Consider the following 17,235-nt stretch of genomic DNA (forward strand, 5'->3'; position numbering starts at 1 on the left):
TCTTGCTACGATTATGGACCTTCCTACTTTAAAAAACCTGATCGATGGAAAATATAGAATTACCCCAATAATTTCTTCGTTTCTCGATCCTGTGCCATGCACGCAGCGTAACAAACTGCGCATGACTTGTACGAGGCATACTGAAACTGCAACTGCTTTAAAAATCAGTGGAAAGCCCATCAACATACTCAACAAGATCTCAATGAAAATGGAAGATGGAAAACAACCTTAAGCCTCTATCCATACCTAGCTAGCTAGCTCTTGTTTTTAGGTTGGATCATTTTAATTGGGATTCATGGTGATGAGTTTCTCTCCCTCATCATGTTTTTTTCCCTAATTATTTACCTTTTTCTTTGATTTTCTTTTAATTCCTCTTATAGAAAGAAGACTACGATTCATGACCTGATCTTATATATAAAATGTTATGATTATGTGAACTCAATCGATGATGATCTGGTACTGCTTCTTTAATTTCATCCTATAACATAACTGTTTTGGATTTTCGACACTAGATCATGATGAAGTACTGTTTAGGACGACTGCAAAGACGTCGACAATGCATGCCAATGGATTTTGCAGTAGCAGATCAGGAGGCTGACTTTAAATTAGGGTCACTGCTGGCTGATCGGGTGACATCTCTTGAACATAGGCTTTGTCAGGTAAACTAAATATAAATAAATAAATAATTGATCGCATATCAACGCTATTTTGTTAACCTCGTTTGTTAATTTAAGCATTTTGGCATGAATATTAATCTGTACATGTGATCACGATCTGCATGCTGCGCGCAGCTGTGCCTAGAGATGCAATCTAGCAGCAGCATATCAACACTTGGTGACACTTGTTCAACCCAAGGATTGATCAAGATAAAATCGTCTTCCTCACTCCCAACTTTCAACATTCCCATCCATGGAGATCAGAGATCTCATGTATCCCATGTCGCTTTGAGTAGTAGGCCATTAGAAATCCTGCAGGTAAATTTTATATATATTGTAAGTTTATATATATATATATATATATATATATATATATTTATATATAACATGATCTAGAATTGATAGATCAGTTGGGTGTTGGCGCGCTCAGGAAAAACCTAATTATGGAGTGCCCAAAAAGTTGAAGCATGCAAGTCCTGATCCTAATAAGCAGCGCCTTGGGAACACTACTTGGGCCAAGAAGGATGATGATCATCATGATCAGAAGAAATGCAAAAGCCGGAAGAAGAAGAAGAAGAAGGGACTTTCACCAAATCGATCACGCTTGAAAATATTTGGCTGTTAATCATCTATCTATTTCTTTTATTTATCTATTTTCATTTCATTAAATCTATTAATGCTCGATAATTTCACTACCCTATTTTTTTCATATATATGTTCGCCTGGAGACTTCTGGTGGTAGCTAGCTGGTATCATGAGTTAATGTAATTAGACTTCACCAGTGCTACTCGACCTTTCACTTCTTTGAAAGGAAATAAATTAAAAAGAATAAATTAAGGTAGACCTTTTTCCTATATATTATCTATCTATATTATTATCTAAATTAAAAATCATTTATATTGTTTTTTTTTTTTTTTTTCATCAATCTCTTTCTCAAATTACAAATTACCTAGCTAGTTAGATAACTTGCAAGAAAATCATGATCATGCTATATATCAAATTAACAAGCTTCTTTCTCTCGTGATATAATTGCAAATATAGAAGGGCCGATATATATAATTGCAAACACACACACATATATGTTTTCCCAAAATTAGAATGAAAACTAATTTGGAGGGACCAATACGAATTAATATGGGGTAATGGATAATTAATTAAAACAAGCTACCAAACTTTTGGGGGGGGGGGGGGGGGGGGAGGGGTAATCAGCAATTAATATGCACTCTAAGAAAATGAGAAACATGAAATAAAGTATGCCAATAAAATAATTAGGGAAATCTTCTAGCTACAAAGAGATTATATAAAAATAATCCTACAAACTGATGTAGTTTGATGTGGTTTATCAGATTATAAAATTATTTTTATTATAAAGTAAATCTAACGAATTAGATGAAATTACTTAAAGTTATAAAATTATTTTCGTATAATTTATTTGTGAACGTAACAATACTCTAAAATAATGGTGAAGCTAGCGGCTCATACAGATAGATAGATATGGCTCAAGTCGTCTAATCTCTCTAGCTAGCTAAGATCAGTCTAAGATCATGCATGCATGATCATCGTTAGTGATAATTTACACCTATAATCGAATACTTTAAGAAAAGGGATCAAATCCACAAATTGAGGCCTATGAAAACTTCAACATCAAATAGCTTAAGATTAATGGGACAGAGACTAAGCAAGTTGCAGTTACGGACCAATCCAATATCCTCTTTGCTACTTTAATTTTCTTTACATATAGTCAAGGAAAAGGTACTCATGTGGAAAAAAAAAAACTACTAAAGCCCACAAGAAAGGGATTAAAACTAATTTAATATGGCATGGCTTTGTTGGATGCTTCATGTCCTCTCCTCATCAAATAATTAATTAAAGTGTACGTACGTTTTTCCTTAAATTTGTTCTTGTGGAGAATATAAGACATAATATACTAATTGATCATTTCAACCGTATTGGCCGGACTTTATAGGGCCGGCTAGCTGTGAAATTTGGAAAAGATTACAATTAGATAAGTGATGGAATTTTATGTAATTATTATAATATTTTTAAATTTTTATATAAAATAAAATAAATAATTTAATTTTTTTTAATTTTAAAATAAAAATAATATTAAAAAAATATATTATAATAATATTTTATTTAATTTTTAATTTTTATCTCAATTCATTTTATTTCATGTAAAACTACAAACAAGATTTTAAAAAAAATATTAATTAATATTTCTAAACTGCTAAAGAAATTGTAACGACATAGAAAAATTATTTATGAACTTATATTAATACTAGAAAAAATAATTAAGATTAAATTCTTATAAAATATAATAAATATTTTAATTATTTAAAATTATAAAATAAAATTATATTTTAATAATATTTTATTTAACTTTTATATTTAGCCTATACCTTTCACCTTCGTTAACCTCCGTTACTCCAAGATTTTATGAATTTAACAAAATTGGTAAAAAGAAAAACCCTAACAAAAAAATGGACAGATCATGGGTGATAAGACTTGTTTCTAACCAACTGCATTAATTTACTGCAGATTGATGATAAGACTTGTCACTATCTCATCTAATTCATCGAGCACCTTCTTGATCTTTTTTGGCAGAGCATACAACACTACTTAAAATCAGTCACGAGGAGTACGAAGAAATCGATCGAAGGCTGTAGTTATATGATGCAGACCAAAGCTAAGGCTTGGTTTGAATAGAGATATATTTTTATTTTATTTTATTATTTAAATATTATAAATATAAATATTTTTTAATTTTTAATTTTTAATTTTTTTTATTTAATCATTATTTAATTATTATAATTTTTTTAAACTTCTAAACAAAATATAAAAATAAATTCAATATTTTCAAATTTTAAAATAAAAATTATATTAAAAAATTATATTATAATAATATTTTAACTTTATAATATTTTTATTCAGTTTTTTCTCTCTCATTTTCAAAAATTACAAAAAACATTTCAACTCAAATCATTTCTAACTCATCTCATCTCATTTTATCTCAACTCACTATCCAAACCAAGTCTAAATATTCAATAAATTAGAAAAACAAAATTATATGAGAAAAAAAAACTTACAACCACTTTCGCAGTGTTGCACAACACTGTATAGATGCATGAGACTTTGGTTTCGTTTGGTTATACAGTTCAGATGAAATGAGATGAGATATTTTAAATAGTAGTGAGATTTTTTAGTTAGAATGAGATAAGACGATTTGTAAAAAAAATGTGTATTTAGATAATGAGATGCGATGAGATGGTTTTTACTTTTTGAGATTTGATAAAGCTGTATGTCTCACTAATGATTAAAAATTATTTTATAATTATTGAGTAATAATTATAAATATATTAATAAAAAGTAATATTTATAATTAATTAACAAATATACCATAAATATATTTATATCTCAAAATATATTTTTTTAAACGAAATTACTCTATATTCCCACCAAAAATTAAAATGGTGGGTTTCGGCAGAAGGGAAGAGGCGTGAGCAAAGAGGGAGAATGATCTCTAAATGGGATGAGAAAAAAAGAAAAGTGTACTATTTACATAACTTTTTACTGTTTATGTCAGTTTTGTACTGTTTATAGCATGTACTGTTTATGTCAATTTTATTCTGTTCATTGCATTGTTTATATCAATTTTTGCACTGTTTATGTCAATTTTGTATTGTTCATTTTACTATTTATGTTAGTTTTTGCATTGTTCACTTAACTTTTTACTGTTTATATCAGTTATTAATTTCAAAATACAAATAAAGGCTGAAAATGCAGAGATGAAATAAAAACATCACACTAGCCGTTTGCATACACATATGAGACTTGCCGTACAACCCAGATGAGATTGTTTTGGGTATCTAAACCGAGCCTTATATGTCAATAAGAAGAGGGGTGGGGCAAATTAGAGGCCAATATCTAACAGAAGTGGACGATCCAAAATAGATCACACATATGGAGTACATATTATTTGAAATTCATATATGAACTAGATTAAAGGTTTTAGGATCTATCAGATAAATTTATATTTCTCTTGAAATTAGACCATCTAACTCCGTCAATAACCTACCAATAAACGGGTTTGATTTCATAATATTTTTTTATTTTTCGGCAACATCATGGAGAATGGCGCAGTTTTCTTTTTGGGGAGATGGGGGCTAGATACGTAGCTTAATTGGAGCTGCATCATTAACTTGCTGCATTAGTCATCAATTGATTCTGCTTGCTTAAAGCAATGGGCACGAGTCAACGTGAATATTATTTTGCTAACCCAAATACGATTTTAAATGGTTTAAAGAAATAATTTTTAAACTCTACTTCACTACAAGAAAAAGGGCGGTTTACAGCGACGAGAAGTCGAAAAAGTACTTTATTCGCCACAAATACTTATTACTATCCGCTTTCTCATCGCTAGAATGTAGCTGCAATTGTTGAGCCAAGTAAGCAAATTTTTGGCATTTTCCCATTAGCCGCAAAGTATTTAGTTTTATCGACAGTATGTGTCGCAGCAAATATATGTTCAACCATGGTTATTGTCGTCCGGAAGACTTTTTCTCGCAATTTTTTTAACGGAAAATACATATTTACCACTATATGAAGCGCCGGAAATCAGTTTTTGCCTCTATTTGGATGGATGAAAATAATTATTTTTAGTGTTTATAGATTGCCGTAAATACTCTTAATTTAAAAAAAAAAATTAAGAATACTGTTAATACCTTGTAGTCACAATTTCCACACAAAGAATCCTGCAATCACAATTATAATAACTTAATTAGGAGCTTTTTAATATAAGGATCCTGCATTCACAATGATAGTTTGATATTTAATATTGATAATGTTAAAGCTATTGAGAATATTTATTGCTTAACAAGCTGGAAAAAATAGCGTGAAACATACCAATAGTAATATTTATATAAACTGAAGTTTCACGAATTGCCACTGGCCACAATTGCAACACGAAGGGAGCAATGAATAACAAGAAGAACAAGTTTATGGGCTTCATTTGAACATAGCCAAACATAAACTAAAACCTTAGCGTAAGCTGTTGATGTAAAAGTTATTAGCTAGGATTAGATGACTAGGATCTATTTGAATTATTGGATGAATATAATTTATTTTTATCTTTATTTATGAATATTTAAATTCAAATATAAGTAGATTAATAGATAAAGGTTTGTCTTTATCTTTATCTATGAATATTTGAATTCTAAGATAAGTGGTTGAATAGATAAAGATTCAAAAGACTTTTGATCAAGATTGAAGGTTCGAAAATATATGAGATATCAAGTGATCTGGATAAAAGATTAAAAAAAAGATATTGAGCAGTCAAGAAGTTATCCAAAACAATTATCTAATGAAGCTTCAGCGCTGGCCATTAGCAGTCCGTCAGCAGCATAACAGAATTATAACTGAATGTAACCGTCAGCAGAAATAGATAACCACTAAGTAGCTTATTTAAAGAGACTTGGCTGAAGGTTTCAAATATCCTTTGGATCAATGTTTATGTTGAGAATTTGGAGATTTGAGAGAGATCCAAGTACTTGAGTGTGGAGACTCGCCAGAGGTTCTGGCTGCTACTGCATTAGAAGACAAACGGATCATTTGTCTGGTCAACTAAGAAGTCAAGTTACAAAAACTTTGTAATTGAGATTTATTTGTAATTGATTTTCAAATAATAAGATTGACTCTTCTGGGTTTGGCTGCCCTGTAGGGTTTTACCTTTGAGGAGTTCTTCAAAGGGTTTCTTTTTGTAACCAAAATTGGTGTTACGCACTTTGTTTATTTTATATATTTGATTGTTTATCAAATTATTGTATAATTAACGGCTAACCAATTTGTTGAGTGAGCTGGTAGATATTTCCACTGCATTACGATACAGGGTACATGGGTAATTTCAATTGGCATCAGAGTGTGGTTCACTCATTTGAGTGTGATTCGTTCCCCTGTTGACCATGTCGTTATGTGTCCTGCCATACTTTGATGGGAAAAACTATGTATATTGGAAAGTTCATATGAGGGCTTTCCTCAAGGGTTTGGATGAACGTGTTTGGTATACAGTTGAGCGAGGATGAACAAAACCCGAGACAACTATTGATGCTTGGAAAAGAGATGAGATCACCAACTCTAATTGGAATAGCAAAGGACTTAATACTATCTTTATGGTTTTATCTCTCGATGAATCTAAAAGAATCTCATTGTGTGAAATTAATAAAGAAACATGAGATATCTTGGAGGTTATACATGAGGGGACAAAGATTATAAAAAATTCAAAATTATAGTTGCTAACCTCAAAATTTGAAGAGATTAAGATGCTGGAAGATGAAAGTTTTAATGATTTATATGCAAAACTTAACGATATTGTAAATTTCAGGTTTAATCTAGGCGAGAAGGTGGATGATTAAAGAGTCGTGAGAAAGATTTTAAGATCCTTGCCTGAAAGATTTCGCCAAAAGTTACGACCATTGAAGAAAACAAGGATTTGGATGCTATTAAGGTTGAAGAATTGGTCGGCTCCTTGCAAACATATGAGTCATCGCTTCCTCAAAAGAGAAAAGGTAAATCCATTACTTTTAAAACTGTTAAAAAAGATCAAGATGATTTGTTTAATGAAGAAAATCTGAACGATGATGATATAGATATTATTTTATGGAAATTCAGAAAATTCTTGGTTAACAAAAAAGCTAGTGGAAAACAAAAACGAGGTAAGGAATTTTCTGAAAAGAAAAATGATAAAGAAAAACCTGAAAAAAAATTACAGGGTACAATGTTATGAGTGCTCCGAATATGGTCACATTAAAGGGAAGTGCCCAAACATTAAGAAAAATAAGAAAAAAAAAGTATTGAATCTAAGTGATAGTTAAGAATTTGAAACTTCTAGTTCATCGTCTGATGATAAAAATTCCTTCATAGCTCTTACCACTGTTGTTGATTATTCTAAAATTGTGCTAACAAAATCTAAGAGTGGTGATGAGAAAATAACTCGGATGTAGAGTTTATTGATGCTGACCATGAGCTAAGTATACAGGAAGCTTATAATGATTTATGTGAATAAGTGGTCAACCTGAAAAAAATTAAAGAAGAAACTATACAATAAATTCACAACTGTGAAGAATGAAAAGACTAATATGTCTAAGACATTGAAAATTCTAAAGTTGAAATTTCGAGGTTGAATACTCAAAGAGGAGCACTTGAGAAGGAATTATAAAAAGCTCAAGAATATAAGCAAAAAATTGCAACTCAGAAATTGTATGAGATGTTGAGCATTCAAAAATCGAGTTATGATCGTACGGGCTTGGGGTACACAACTTTCCATGGCAAAGAATCTCTAGCCTCATCACCCGCTGTCACTACTTCTAAAGGTATCATCTTTGTTAATGAAAGTCAATGTGTGGATGCTCCAAATAAGGCTGTGTCAAAATCAAACAGTCCGGGAGCCTCTCATGAAAGATCAATGCCAAGGAAGCTTAATCGAGGTAAGTTTATACCTATTTGTCATCATTGTAATATTTCTAGCTATATAAAACCATATTGTTTTAATTTGAGCAAAGTGCAGAAAAATAGAGGTGGAAGAAAATCAAATATGAATGGGAAGACTCTAGAAAATAAGATTGAAGAGTTGAGTCATCAAATAACCTCCATGAGCCTTAAGCTTGGTGAACTATCTGAATTTTGTCTTCACAATAAATAATAAAAAATGGTGAGGATGAAAAGAATTGCTCAAAACTTAAAGCAAAATGGGTGGTCAAAGAAGATGCCATGTGACATTAATTAATAGGACAACTTGCATGTTCTTGCATTCCTTGCATATCATTAATTTAAGACATGCATTTCACATTATTTTATTTGTTTGCATCTCCTTTTGTTTGATTTTAGTTTAGGTGTTTTTTTTTTTTTTTATGTATTTTGATTTGGTTAATTTGCCTTTTATTTTTCTGGTTTGTCATATAAAAAAAAAATTAATGAAAACCGAAAAGGAATAGATCATTTTTGGCCTAGCCAAGTCAAAAAATACTTGAACCCTCACACTTCTCATACTTGAAATTGGAACATCTCTCTATTTTTTAGTGCACTGTGAGAAACTTATTTTCCACATATATATGTTCCATAGAGGCTCATTGATGTTATCCAAAGTGGCTGTCTTCATCTTAAATTGACTAATATTAGTTGAACCTAGTACTAAAAGTCAAGAGGTCTCTTCTTGCCGGACATAAATAGTTGATCCATATAGAAAAAGTTGGTATTACCTCATTGCGAAAAAAGACAAACACCTTGCACGGATATTGTCCCTTAAATCCTTATAGAAAAAATCGTTGCTCTATTCATTGTGGAAAAATATGAGCAATAAAATGGATATATCAAGGTGGTGCAAAATTGTGTTCGGAGGACATACTCTTTTCAAGTATCTAGACCCTAGCATAACATTTGAATTTTGAGGACAAAGATAACTTATTTGGTAGTATCTAAAAGAAATGGGGCAAAATATAAATATATATTTAAATAATTATTTTTTGGTGATAGTAAGTTGTGTCACTCACACACCCACATAGACTTCGGCCATTATGAATTTGTGGTGTGTCCACACTTATTTTTGGGGTCTTTATTTTAGATAAGAGAATATGAACATCTTTCAATGTTGGTTGTGATTGGTATATTGTGTTTGAACTCTTGATGCATTTAGGCAAGTGATTTGGCTTCAAAAGAGTTAAGTTGTTTATTTTTTTTATTTTTTTAAGAGTGTGGGTTCACTTTTATGTTATTTATATTTTATTTTTGTAATTTTTTTATTTCTCATATTTTTTGGCATCTAGACATTTTTTCATGTGCATAATTTTTTATTTTTTTTACCATCACGAATATGGGATCTTTGGTGGGTTGGTGCTTTATATACATCGATTTTTCATATTATGCCTACCAAGTGTTTGATGTTTTGCCTCAACTATTTACATATAATGCATTTGTAAATATCTTTACATGCATTCATGTTCAATCATCATTTTACTCTCATTGCATATGTTTCTAATTTACGATAAGGTTTATGAATTGTTAGATTAGTGACAGAAATGAGGGGATATTAGAGGAGCAGATTGATGGTTTTTTATATTGTGAAATTTAGGAGTTGAATGAATTTTTATTGTTCTGGTTAATAAAAGTTAATATTGAGGGAGAGATCTAAATTATGGATATAATTCAATTCCAAGACTAGAACATGCGTAGATTTTAAATCTTGTGAATTTTAGTCTGTCATTGTTCTATGTCATTATTTTTTATTCATGATTATTTGCTCAGAATTTCTACTCGGTCTATTGGTTTACTGTTTGTACTTTTGACAGGTTTTATATTACATTCATCAAGTTAGTTTTATCACCAATCTACCAAAGGGGGAGATTGTTGATGTAAAAATTGTTGGCTAGGATTAAATGACTAGGATCTATTTGAATTATTGGATGAATTTAATTTGTTTTTATCTTTATCTATGAATATTTAAATTAAAAAATAAGTAGATTAATAGATAAAAGTTTGTCTTTATCTTTATCTATGAATATTTGAATTCTAAGTTAAGTGGTTGAATAGATAAAAGTTCAAAAGGTTTTTGATCAAGATTGAAGGTTCGAAAAGATAGGAGATATCAAATGATCTGGATAGAAGATTCAAAAAGAAGATATCGAGCAGAAAGAGTTTTGAACTATCAAGAAGTTATCCAAAGCAGTTAGTTGATGAAGTTTCAGCGCTGACCATTAGCAGTCCGTTAGTAGCGTAACAGAATTATAACTGAATGTAACCGTCAACAGAAATAGATAACCACTAAGCAGCTTATTTAAAGGGACTTTGGTTGAAGATTTCAAGCATCCTTTGGATCAGTGTTTATGTTGAGAGCTTGGAGATTTGAGAGAGATCCAAGTGCTTGAGTATGTGACAATTCTTGAGAATGATTTTCTACTGTTTTTGTTATTTCTCTCTTTGAGTGCGTACTTACTCCATGCCGGAGTGGAAGTGATGAAGTTCAGTCACTGAAATTCTAGGAAGGAAGTCAATAGTTTGAAAATCGCCAGAGGTTCTGGCTGCTACTGCGGTGAAAACAAATGGGTCGTTTGTCTGATCAAGTAAGAGAGTCAAGTTATAAAGGTTTTTAATTGAAATTTACGTGTAATTGATTTTCAAATAATAAGATTGACTCTCCTAGGTTCGCCTGCCCCGTAAGGTTTTACCTTTGAGAAGTTTTTCAACGGGTTTCCCTTTGTAACTAAAATTTGTGTTACGCACTTTGGTTATTTTATATTGATTGTTTATCAAATTATTGCATAATTAACGACTAACCAATTTGTTGAGTGAATTGGTAGATATTTTTGCAGCATTACGATACAGGGGTACTTGGGTAATTTCGTAAGCCAACTAGTGCATAAAACAAAAAGCCCATAACCAATACATATATATATATATATATATATAATCAAATAAACACAAAACTCAATCCATAAATCTGGTAGGAACTTCGTCCATGAAAATAGTAATATTTATATGAATCGAAACCACATTGACCAAATGATAAACAGTTCAATTAACAAGGAGAAAAAAATAAAAGGAAGAAAGATTTTCGTCTCTAAGAACATTTTCTCTTTCTTTTAGAGACGTGGAGACACTGAGAAGGGTGATTTCCTACGAAGCTAAAGGTAAGGCTGATAAGAGGAAATACATCATATAAAGTAATAAACCCTAAGATCTTAAAAAACATTTGTAAACGAAAAGACAAAAAATATTTGAAAAAAAGCAAAAACTAAAGGACTCATGAGACAAACCTAAAACAACGGTAGGTAGCCGTGGTAGAAGAAGGGAAGACGAACCTTCAAGAAAGGGTAAACCTTCTATTGAGATCAGCTTGGGTTCCGCCTACATGGGGCTCCCCATCCATGGAAGGCCCCGACCTCTTTTCAAGAATAAAGAAATGAAAATCACATTCAATGAGTCTCCTTGTGCCATCCACCTTCATTTGAAATCCTCTCATTTTTTATTCAAAAGCTTGACTCCAAGATCTAAGTTTAGATGAGTTTATTGCTACAACATCACAAGATATTTGGAGATTTTGAATGATGCTTTCGCGTGAGATAGGGATTTGGGTATTTCAAACGAAGGGTTAAATGTGATTGAAGTATTACTAGTTCTGGTGGGAGATTTTCGCAGGGGAGAGAAAGAGAGAGATAGATGAAGAGAGAGAAAGTGGGAGACGGAGGACTGAGACTCACCGGTATCCCTCAGTGAGCGAAGGCATGGTAGCATGTGGGCTTGGGATAGCAAAACACTCGAGAGAATGGAAAGAGCAAATATCAGGCTAGGAAAAAAAGAAGTTAGTGTTAATTTATGTCCTAATTTTTTGTGGCAACCTTTTATCACTTCAAAATCAAGTAAGTTTAGTAACTCTTTCATGGTATATTTTTATGCGGCAACAAATAAGTAGCCGTAAAAAGTCATATTCATAGCGACTTTATCAATCACCGGAAATACAACGTGATTAGGGAACTCTTTCACAACAGATTTGTTTGTGGCAACATTTTGTCTAATCAAATGATTGTCTCTTGACACTTCATAAACCATCATCCCTCATGGGAATCATCACCATGAAGAGGGTGTTAGTCCAAGGAGTACACCATTTGGTAAACACACCTCTTAGAATTACAGGATCAAGTGTTACCTCACATTAGTAATCAGATAGAATAGGAGAGGCATGCCCACATGGCCGCCCATCCATACTACACTTCACAATATATTAATGTACATATTATATTTGAAGGTCCTCTACCTATCAGTCGAGAGACTCAATAGCTTGGATAGAAGAATCCCTTACTCATCTTCGTGACTCTTATTCTACCAAAACCCAACATTCGAGATATGGTGGCCATTGTCTCTTAGAAAAACTGCAATGTTTGGAATTAAGTGGGTCTATATAAGATCAAAACACGGGTAAATGAATTAATTAAACAAGAAAAAAAAGGAAAAGAAAAATAGTTCAGTGGCCATGCAAGAATATGCATGGCATATATCAATTTTCTCCAAGATATCATGATCAGCATCCATCTCTCAAGCTTTTGTCGCCTGCATCCGTGCTCGCCATCTTGCCCCACAAAACGAATAGCAAAAATGCTCGTCTTGGGCAATTACCACAGACGAAAAAAGCGGTGGCCCTCAGGGAACCCCAAACGAGCAGTATTGTTCACCCACTAGGCGATCAAATTCATTCACTACTTCGATGAGTACCACGGAGTAATTATAGTGCTTATCACCTTAGATATGGGGAACCACGTACTCCATTCTTACTAATTATTAAATGAACTTTGTAAGATATAAAAGGTGGAATTCATAATCTTATATATTATAATAAACATTCGGATCTAAGTTAAGCATCCAAAATACCATGTACTAAAACAAATCATAAATTATATAGCATAGATCACTTAGGTTGTATTTGGATGTTGAACTGAGCTGAGCTCAACTGATTTAGGTTCTTTATAAATAGTAATGAGTTAAATAGTAAAGAGAATTATGTGAGACCTATCTAAATTAAGTTTAAAATGTGTTTAAATGTTAAAATAAGTTTAGTACTTTTTATAAAAAATTAAAAAAGGTTGTGGGTCACACATATAAAGATGTTTTAAGTTTAAAAAGATTGTGAATTTTATATATAAAAAAGTTTTAAATTTAGATAAATTTAATAATTTAAAAATTAAATATTTAAATATTAAACTTATTTTAAAATTAAACTAAACTCCGCTGAATTCAACTGAATCCAATAACAAAACGAAGCCTTAATATTACTATAGAATAGCATGCTGACCATAATGAGTTGTGAAAAGAAAAGAAAATAGCAAGCTGCAGGACTCGGCTAGGCTTGCAGCCGAGCCAGGGTTGATCTATCAAAGCATTACCCACACCTGTCAACCTCACCAACTTGACCCCTCTCCTCTATCCCTCAAACACCATACTTTATTCTTAAATTACTCGCAAAATAAATTATTTGGTAAAAATATTTAAAAATAAAATAAACTTCCCATTTTATCCCCGAAAATTATTCAAATTGCCAAACTTTTATAAAACCAATAAATTCCCTCTTCTTCTCTCTCTCTCTCACAAAACAACTCCCCCTCCCCCAAATGGAGAAAGGCGAGGGCTCAATGGCGGAGGCAGACGAAACGCACAACACGACCCACCACCTGGCGGCCCCAACCGGTTTGACCCAGGCCGAGTTCGACGAGTTAAAGCGGCTAGTGATCGAGTTCCACACCTACAAGCTCGGCTCGGGCCAATGTTCCTCCCTACTCGCGCAGCGCATTAACGCGCCTCTCCACGCCGTCTGGTCCTTAGTCCGGCGTTTCGACCAGCCCCAGACCTACAAACACTTCATCAAGAGCTGCACGGTGAAGGAGAACTTCAGGATGACCGTTGGATGTACCAGGGTTGTGAATGTCATCTCCGGGTTACCGGCGGACGCCAGTACCGAGAGGCTCGATATGTTGGACGAAGACCGGCACGTCACCGGGTTCAGTATCATCGGAGGGGAACACAGGCTGAAAAATTACCGGTCGGTCACGTCGGTCCACGGGTTCCATCGCGACGGGAAGATCTGGACCGTGGTGTTGGAATCGTATATAGTGGATGTACCGGAGGGAAACACCGAGGAAGACACGCGTCTGTTTGCGGACACCGTCGTGAAGTTGAATCTGCAGAGGCTGGCATCCGTCGCCGAAGCCATGGCCCGTGACGGTGACGGTAAGTCTGAGGCCTTTTAAAAAAATAACACGGATTTCATGAAACCCAAAAACACACCAAAAAAAAAAAAAAAGTGGGGATTTTTCTTCGTCTATTTTCTTTTTCTTTTCTCACTGAAATTGAGTTTTGGTAGCATGTTTTTACCTTTGATATGTAAAATCACCGAAATATCTTTGGTTCAAAAACAGATTGACTGGGGCAGTATTGACCTCCCTTTCAATTTTTTGTCCTGCCCGAGTTCGTTGTTTGAATTTAATATGAACATCGTCCACATTGTTCAGAATTTCAGTATCAAATATTGTACAAGATCTAGACATGTTATGTCTTTGATACTGGATATTGGTGTCTTTTTTTTTTCTCGTGTCATGTGAATATTAAGTCACTTTTTTCTTGGAATTTCTGGGTGACAAACCTAGAAGATGAATTTGATATCTTTCCATTTTCATTTTTCATACATTATAATTTCATGAGACTTTCATCCTCTTAATTGTTTGCTGAGTAAAGACAACACATGAGAGGAAGCTAGCAAGCAAGAACGAGTTCCTTAATAAAAACCAAAAAAGAAAAAGGAAAGACAACAGTGACGATTTAGGCATCAGCCTTACTGTTAGTATCAGCTTTAATGGAATCTATATATGCTTTTAACCTTATCTTGTTTGGAAATGAAAGAATCTATTTTGTCCTCTCTCTCTCTCTCTTTCTGAACAAATCTACACACACTCAGTAGGCATGCAAAACAATACAAGGGGCGGCAGGTGATGCAGTGAGATGAAAACTAGAAACCGCTCTGCCTGCTTGTATTTAAATATATATTGTTCTGTCTGTGGAGTAAAACAATAGACTAGGGTGAATTTAAACCCTAATCTTTAGAAGTAGCTTTTCTTGGGGCCTAGAACTTGGTGTTATTGTAGGGGGATTGGATAGAGGGACCAGCACCAATTGTGTGCTAGGTGGAAACAGTGTGGTTTTAGAACGTTGGGGGCTGGGGAATTTTTTTTTTGTTTTTGTTTTTGTTCTGGGGGAGTGGGGAATTTCTAGGGAAGCGAAATAACGCAACAGACCCCATTTCTGACAAGGGATTGAAGGCTGCATTCTATTTTCAGCTTAAGGTCAAAAGTACTGTTCTTGATAATTTCTTGTTTTTTGCCCTAATGGTCGAGGCTGCCTCTTCCGCAACCTCTTTCTTCTTTTTTTCTCCATTGAACTCTAGGTTGTTTTTTGAGTTTTTTTTACCTGATAATCATATTATATTTTTCTGCATACTGGGCCCCATTTCCAACGACTATTGCATCATACCATGTGACGGTGGGAATCATATCTACTTGTGTTTGCCCCCATCAAAGAGTAATGCTGAGTGCAATTACGAGATGGGCAAAAAAGATAAAAATTTATTATTAAAAAATTAATTTTTTTTCATGTGAATCACGTAATTATTTATTCTTTTTAAAATAATTATATGGTGCTTACATATCCATGATTACAACTATTATTTCTTCTTAAGAAAATGATCTATACCCTCCTATTCATTTATTATTATTTTTTATTTGATTTTTTTAATTTTTTATTTTACTTAATAATTAAGGAAGTGATTATTAGTAAAGTTATATATTTTTTAATTTTTTTTAACAATTAAAGATGTTAAAAAAATACTTAAAAGAAAATAATAAAAAAATAAATACACTATAAATAATAAATAGATAATAAATAAGTATTAACCTATTACTGCTCTTATCCTTAACTTTGAAGTCCAAACTTTATATTCTATTGTATTCTATCTTTTTTAAATGATTAAGATTTTAGATTTTCTACTGCTTTTTTTAATATTAAGAAAAATAAAAGAAAAGGCAACATGCACGATCGGAGACTAAATACAGCACAAAAAGAAAATAAAAAAGGGGTTCGGAGTCTCGGACTACGAAATAAACGCGTTCTTTACCCTTTTCCTCCGAATGAAAGTCGCACAAAGTTAATAGCTTCCTTAGACTAGGAAAATATTAATTACTTTTCTTCAAAGCATATATTTACGCTTATTTTTATATTGTTAGTAAATATTTAGTTTTAAGTTTTGGGTGAATCTATTGTCTTCCTGTTTCAATTATCTGTTGAAATTAGTCGTTAAAATTAATCTAAATTATGTCTGGCGTCAATTGGTATCAAAGCTTTAGTATCTTTCCTGGAGTGATATCTCATCAGTTTCCATGGTTGGTGGTCGTGGTTGTGATCATTGTGGACAAGTTCCAAACAAGAAAATCTCTCACTATGATCGTAGCATTTAGGATGTGATAGTCGAAGATTTGAAGAGACGGATTGCAAAATTAACTCGGCGTTTAGCGGCGCAAGATATCGGTGATCGTGAGATAGAAGATCACGATTCCGATTCCAGTTTCGAGAACCCGTATCATAATTGTGCTTTAATTCAGGAGTACCGAAGTAGGGAGGAGCGTCAAGGAGATCTTAGTTTTCGAGTGGGCCTGCCTGAGTTTTTTGGTACGTTACAAGCTGAAGGTTTCATTGCTTTATTGGATGAGATTGAGTGGATTTACTATTCTGATGAAAAAAAGTTGTAGGATGAACCTTCTTTCATAGGGTGGAATTCTAAACCAATCTATAATATCTATCCTGATGAAAATAACCTAGTAGATATAACTATTTTTATTGAAAACATAGAAAATTTAGAAAAAGAAAATGGTGGTGAGGTTTTGAAGTTTGAAGATCATGAAATAACTTTTCAGACAATTAACTATGTTGATTTTGTTGGAGTTGATGATTTTTTTAGATTTGAGATGTGGGAAAAAAACTTAATTTTGGAGTATAAGAT

General features: G+C 32.7%; 2 protein-coding genes across 2 annotated transcripts; both read left to right on the forward strand.

Annotated features, from left to right (window-relative positions):
• The first annotated feature begins 510 nt into the window (after positions 1–510).
• LOC121235984 lies at positions 511–1,340 on the forward strand. Its single transcript, XM_041132455.1, has 3 exons — positions 511–629; positions 792–974; positions 1,087–1,340. The coding sequence occupies exons 1-3, from the start codon at positions 516–518 to the stop codon at positions 1,279–1,281; spliced, it is 492 nt and encodes a 163-aa protein (XP_040988389.1). The 5' UTR covers positions 511–515; the 3' UTR covers positions 1,282–1,340.
• Positions 1,341–13,735: 12,395 nt separating this feature from the next.
• Positions 13,736–14,754, forward strand: LOC121235942 (abscisic acid receptor PYR1). Its single transcript, XM_041132390.1, has one exon. The coding sequence runs from the start codon at positions 13,802–13,804 to the stop codon at positions 14,435–14,437; it is 636 nt and encodes a 211-aa protein (XP_040988324.1). The 5' UTR covers positions 13,736–13,801; the 3' UTR covers positions 14,438–14,754.
• The last annotated feature ends 2,481 nt before the right edge of the window (positions 14,755–17,235 follow it).

This window comes from Juglans microcarpa x Juglans regia, chromosome 6D (assembly GCF_004785595.1).
Source record: "Juglans microcarpa x Juglans regia isolate MS1-56 chromosome 6D, Jm3101_v1.0, whole genome shotgun sequence".
Lineage (NCBI taxonomy): Eukaryota > Viridiplantae > Streptophyta > Magnoliopsida > Fagales > Juglandaceae > Juglans > Juglans microcarpa x Juglans regia.

Bases quoted from the DNA above. Each gene is read 5' to 3' on its own strand.
- LOC121235984 (XM_041132455.1), top strand. From the start codon at position 516: ATGATGAAGTACTGTTTAGGACGACTGCAAAGACGTCGACAATGCATG. The intron at 630-791 runs GTGACATCTCTT...TGCTGCGCGCAG, and splicing joins GGTCACTGCTGGCTGATCGG to CTGTGCCTAGAGATGCAATC. The intron at 975-1,086 runs GTAAATTTTATA...TGGCGCGCTCAG, and splicing joins GGCCATTAGAAATCCTGCAG to GAAAAACCTAATTATGGAGT.
- LOC121235942 (XM_041132390.1), top strand. From the start codon at position 13,802: ATGGAGAAAGGCGAGGGCTCAATGGCGGAGGCAGACGAAACGCACAAC.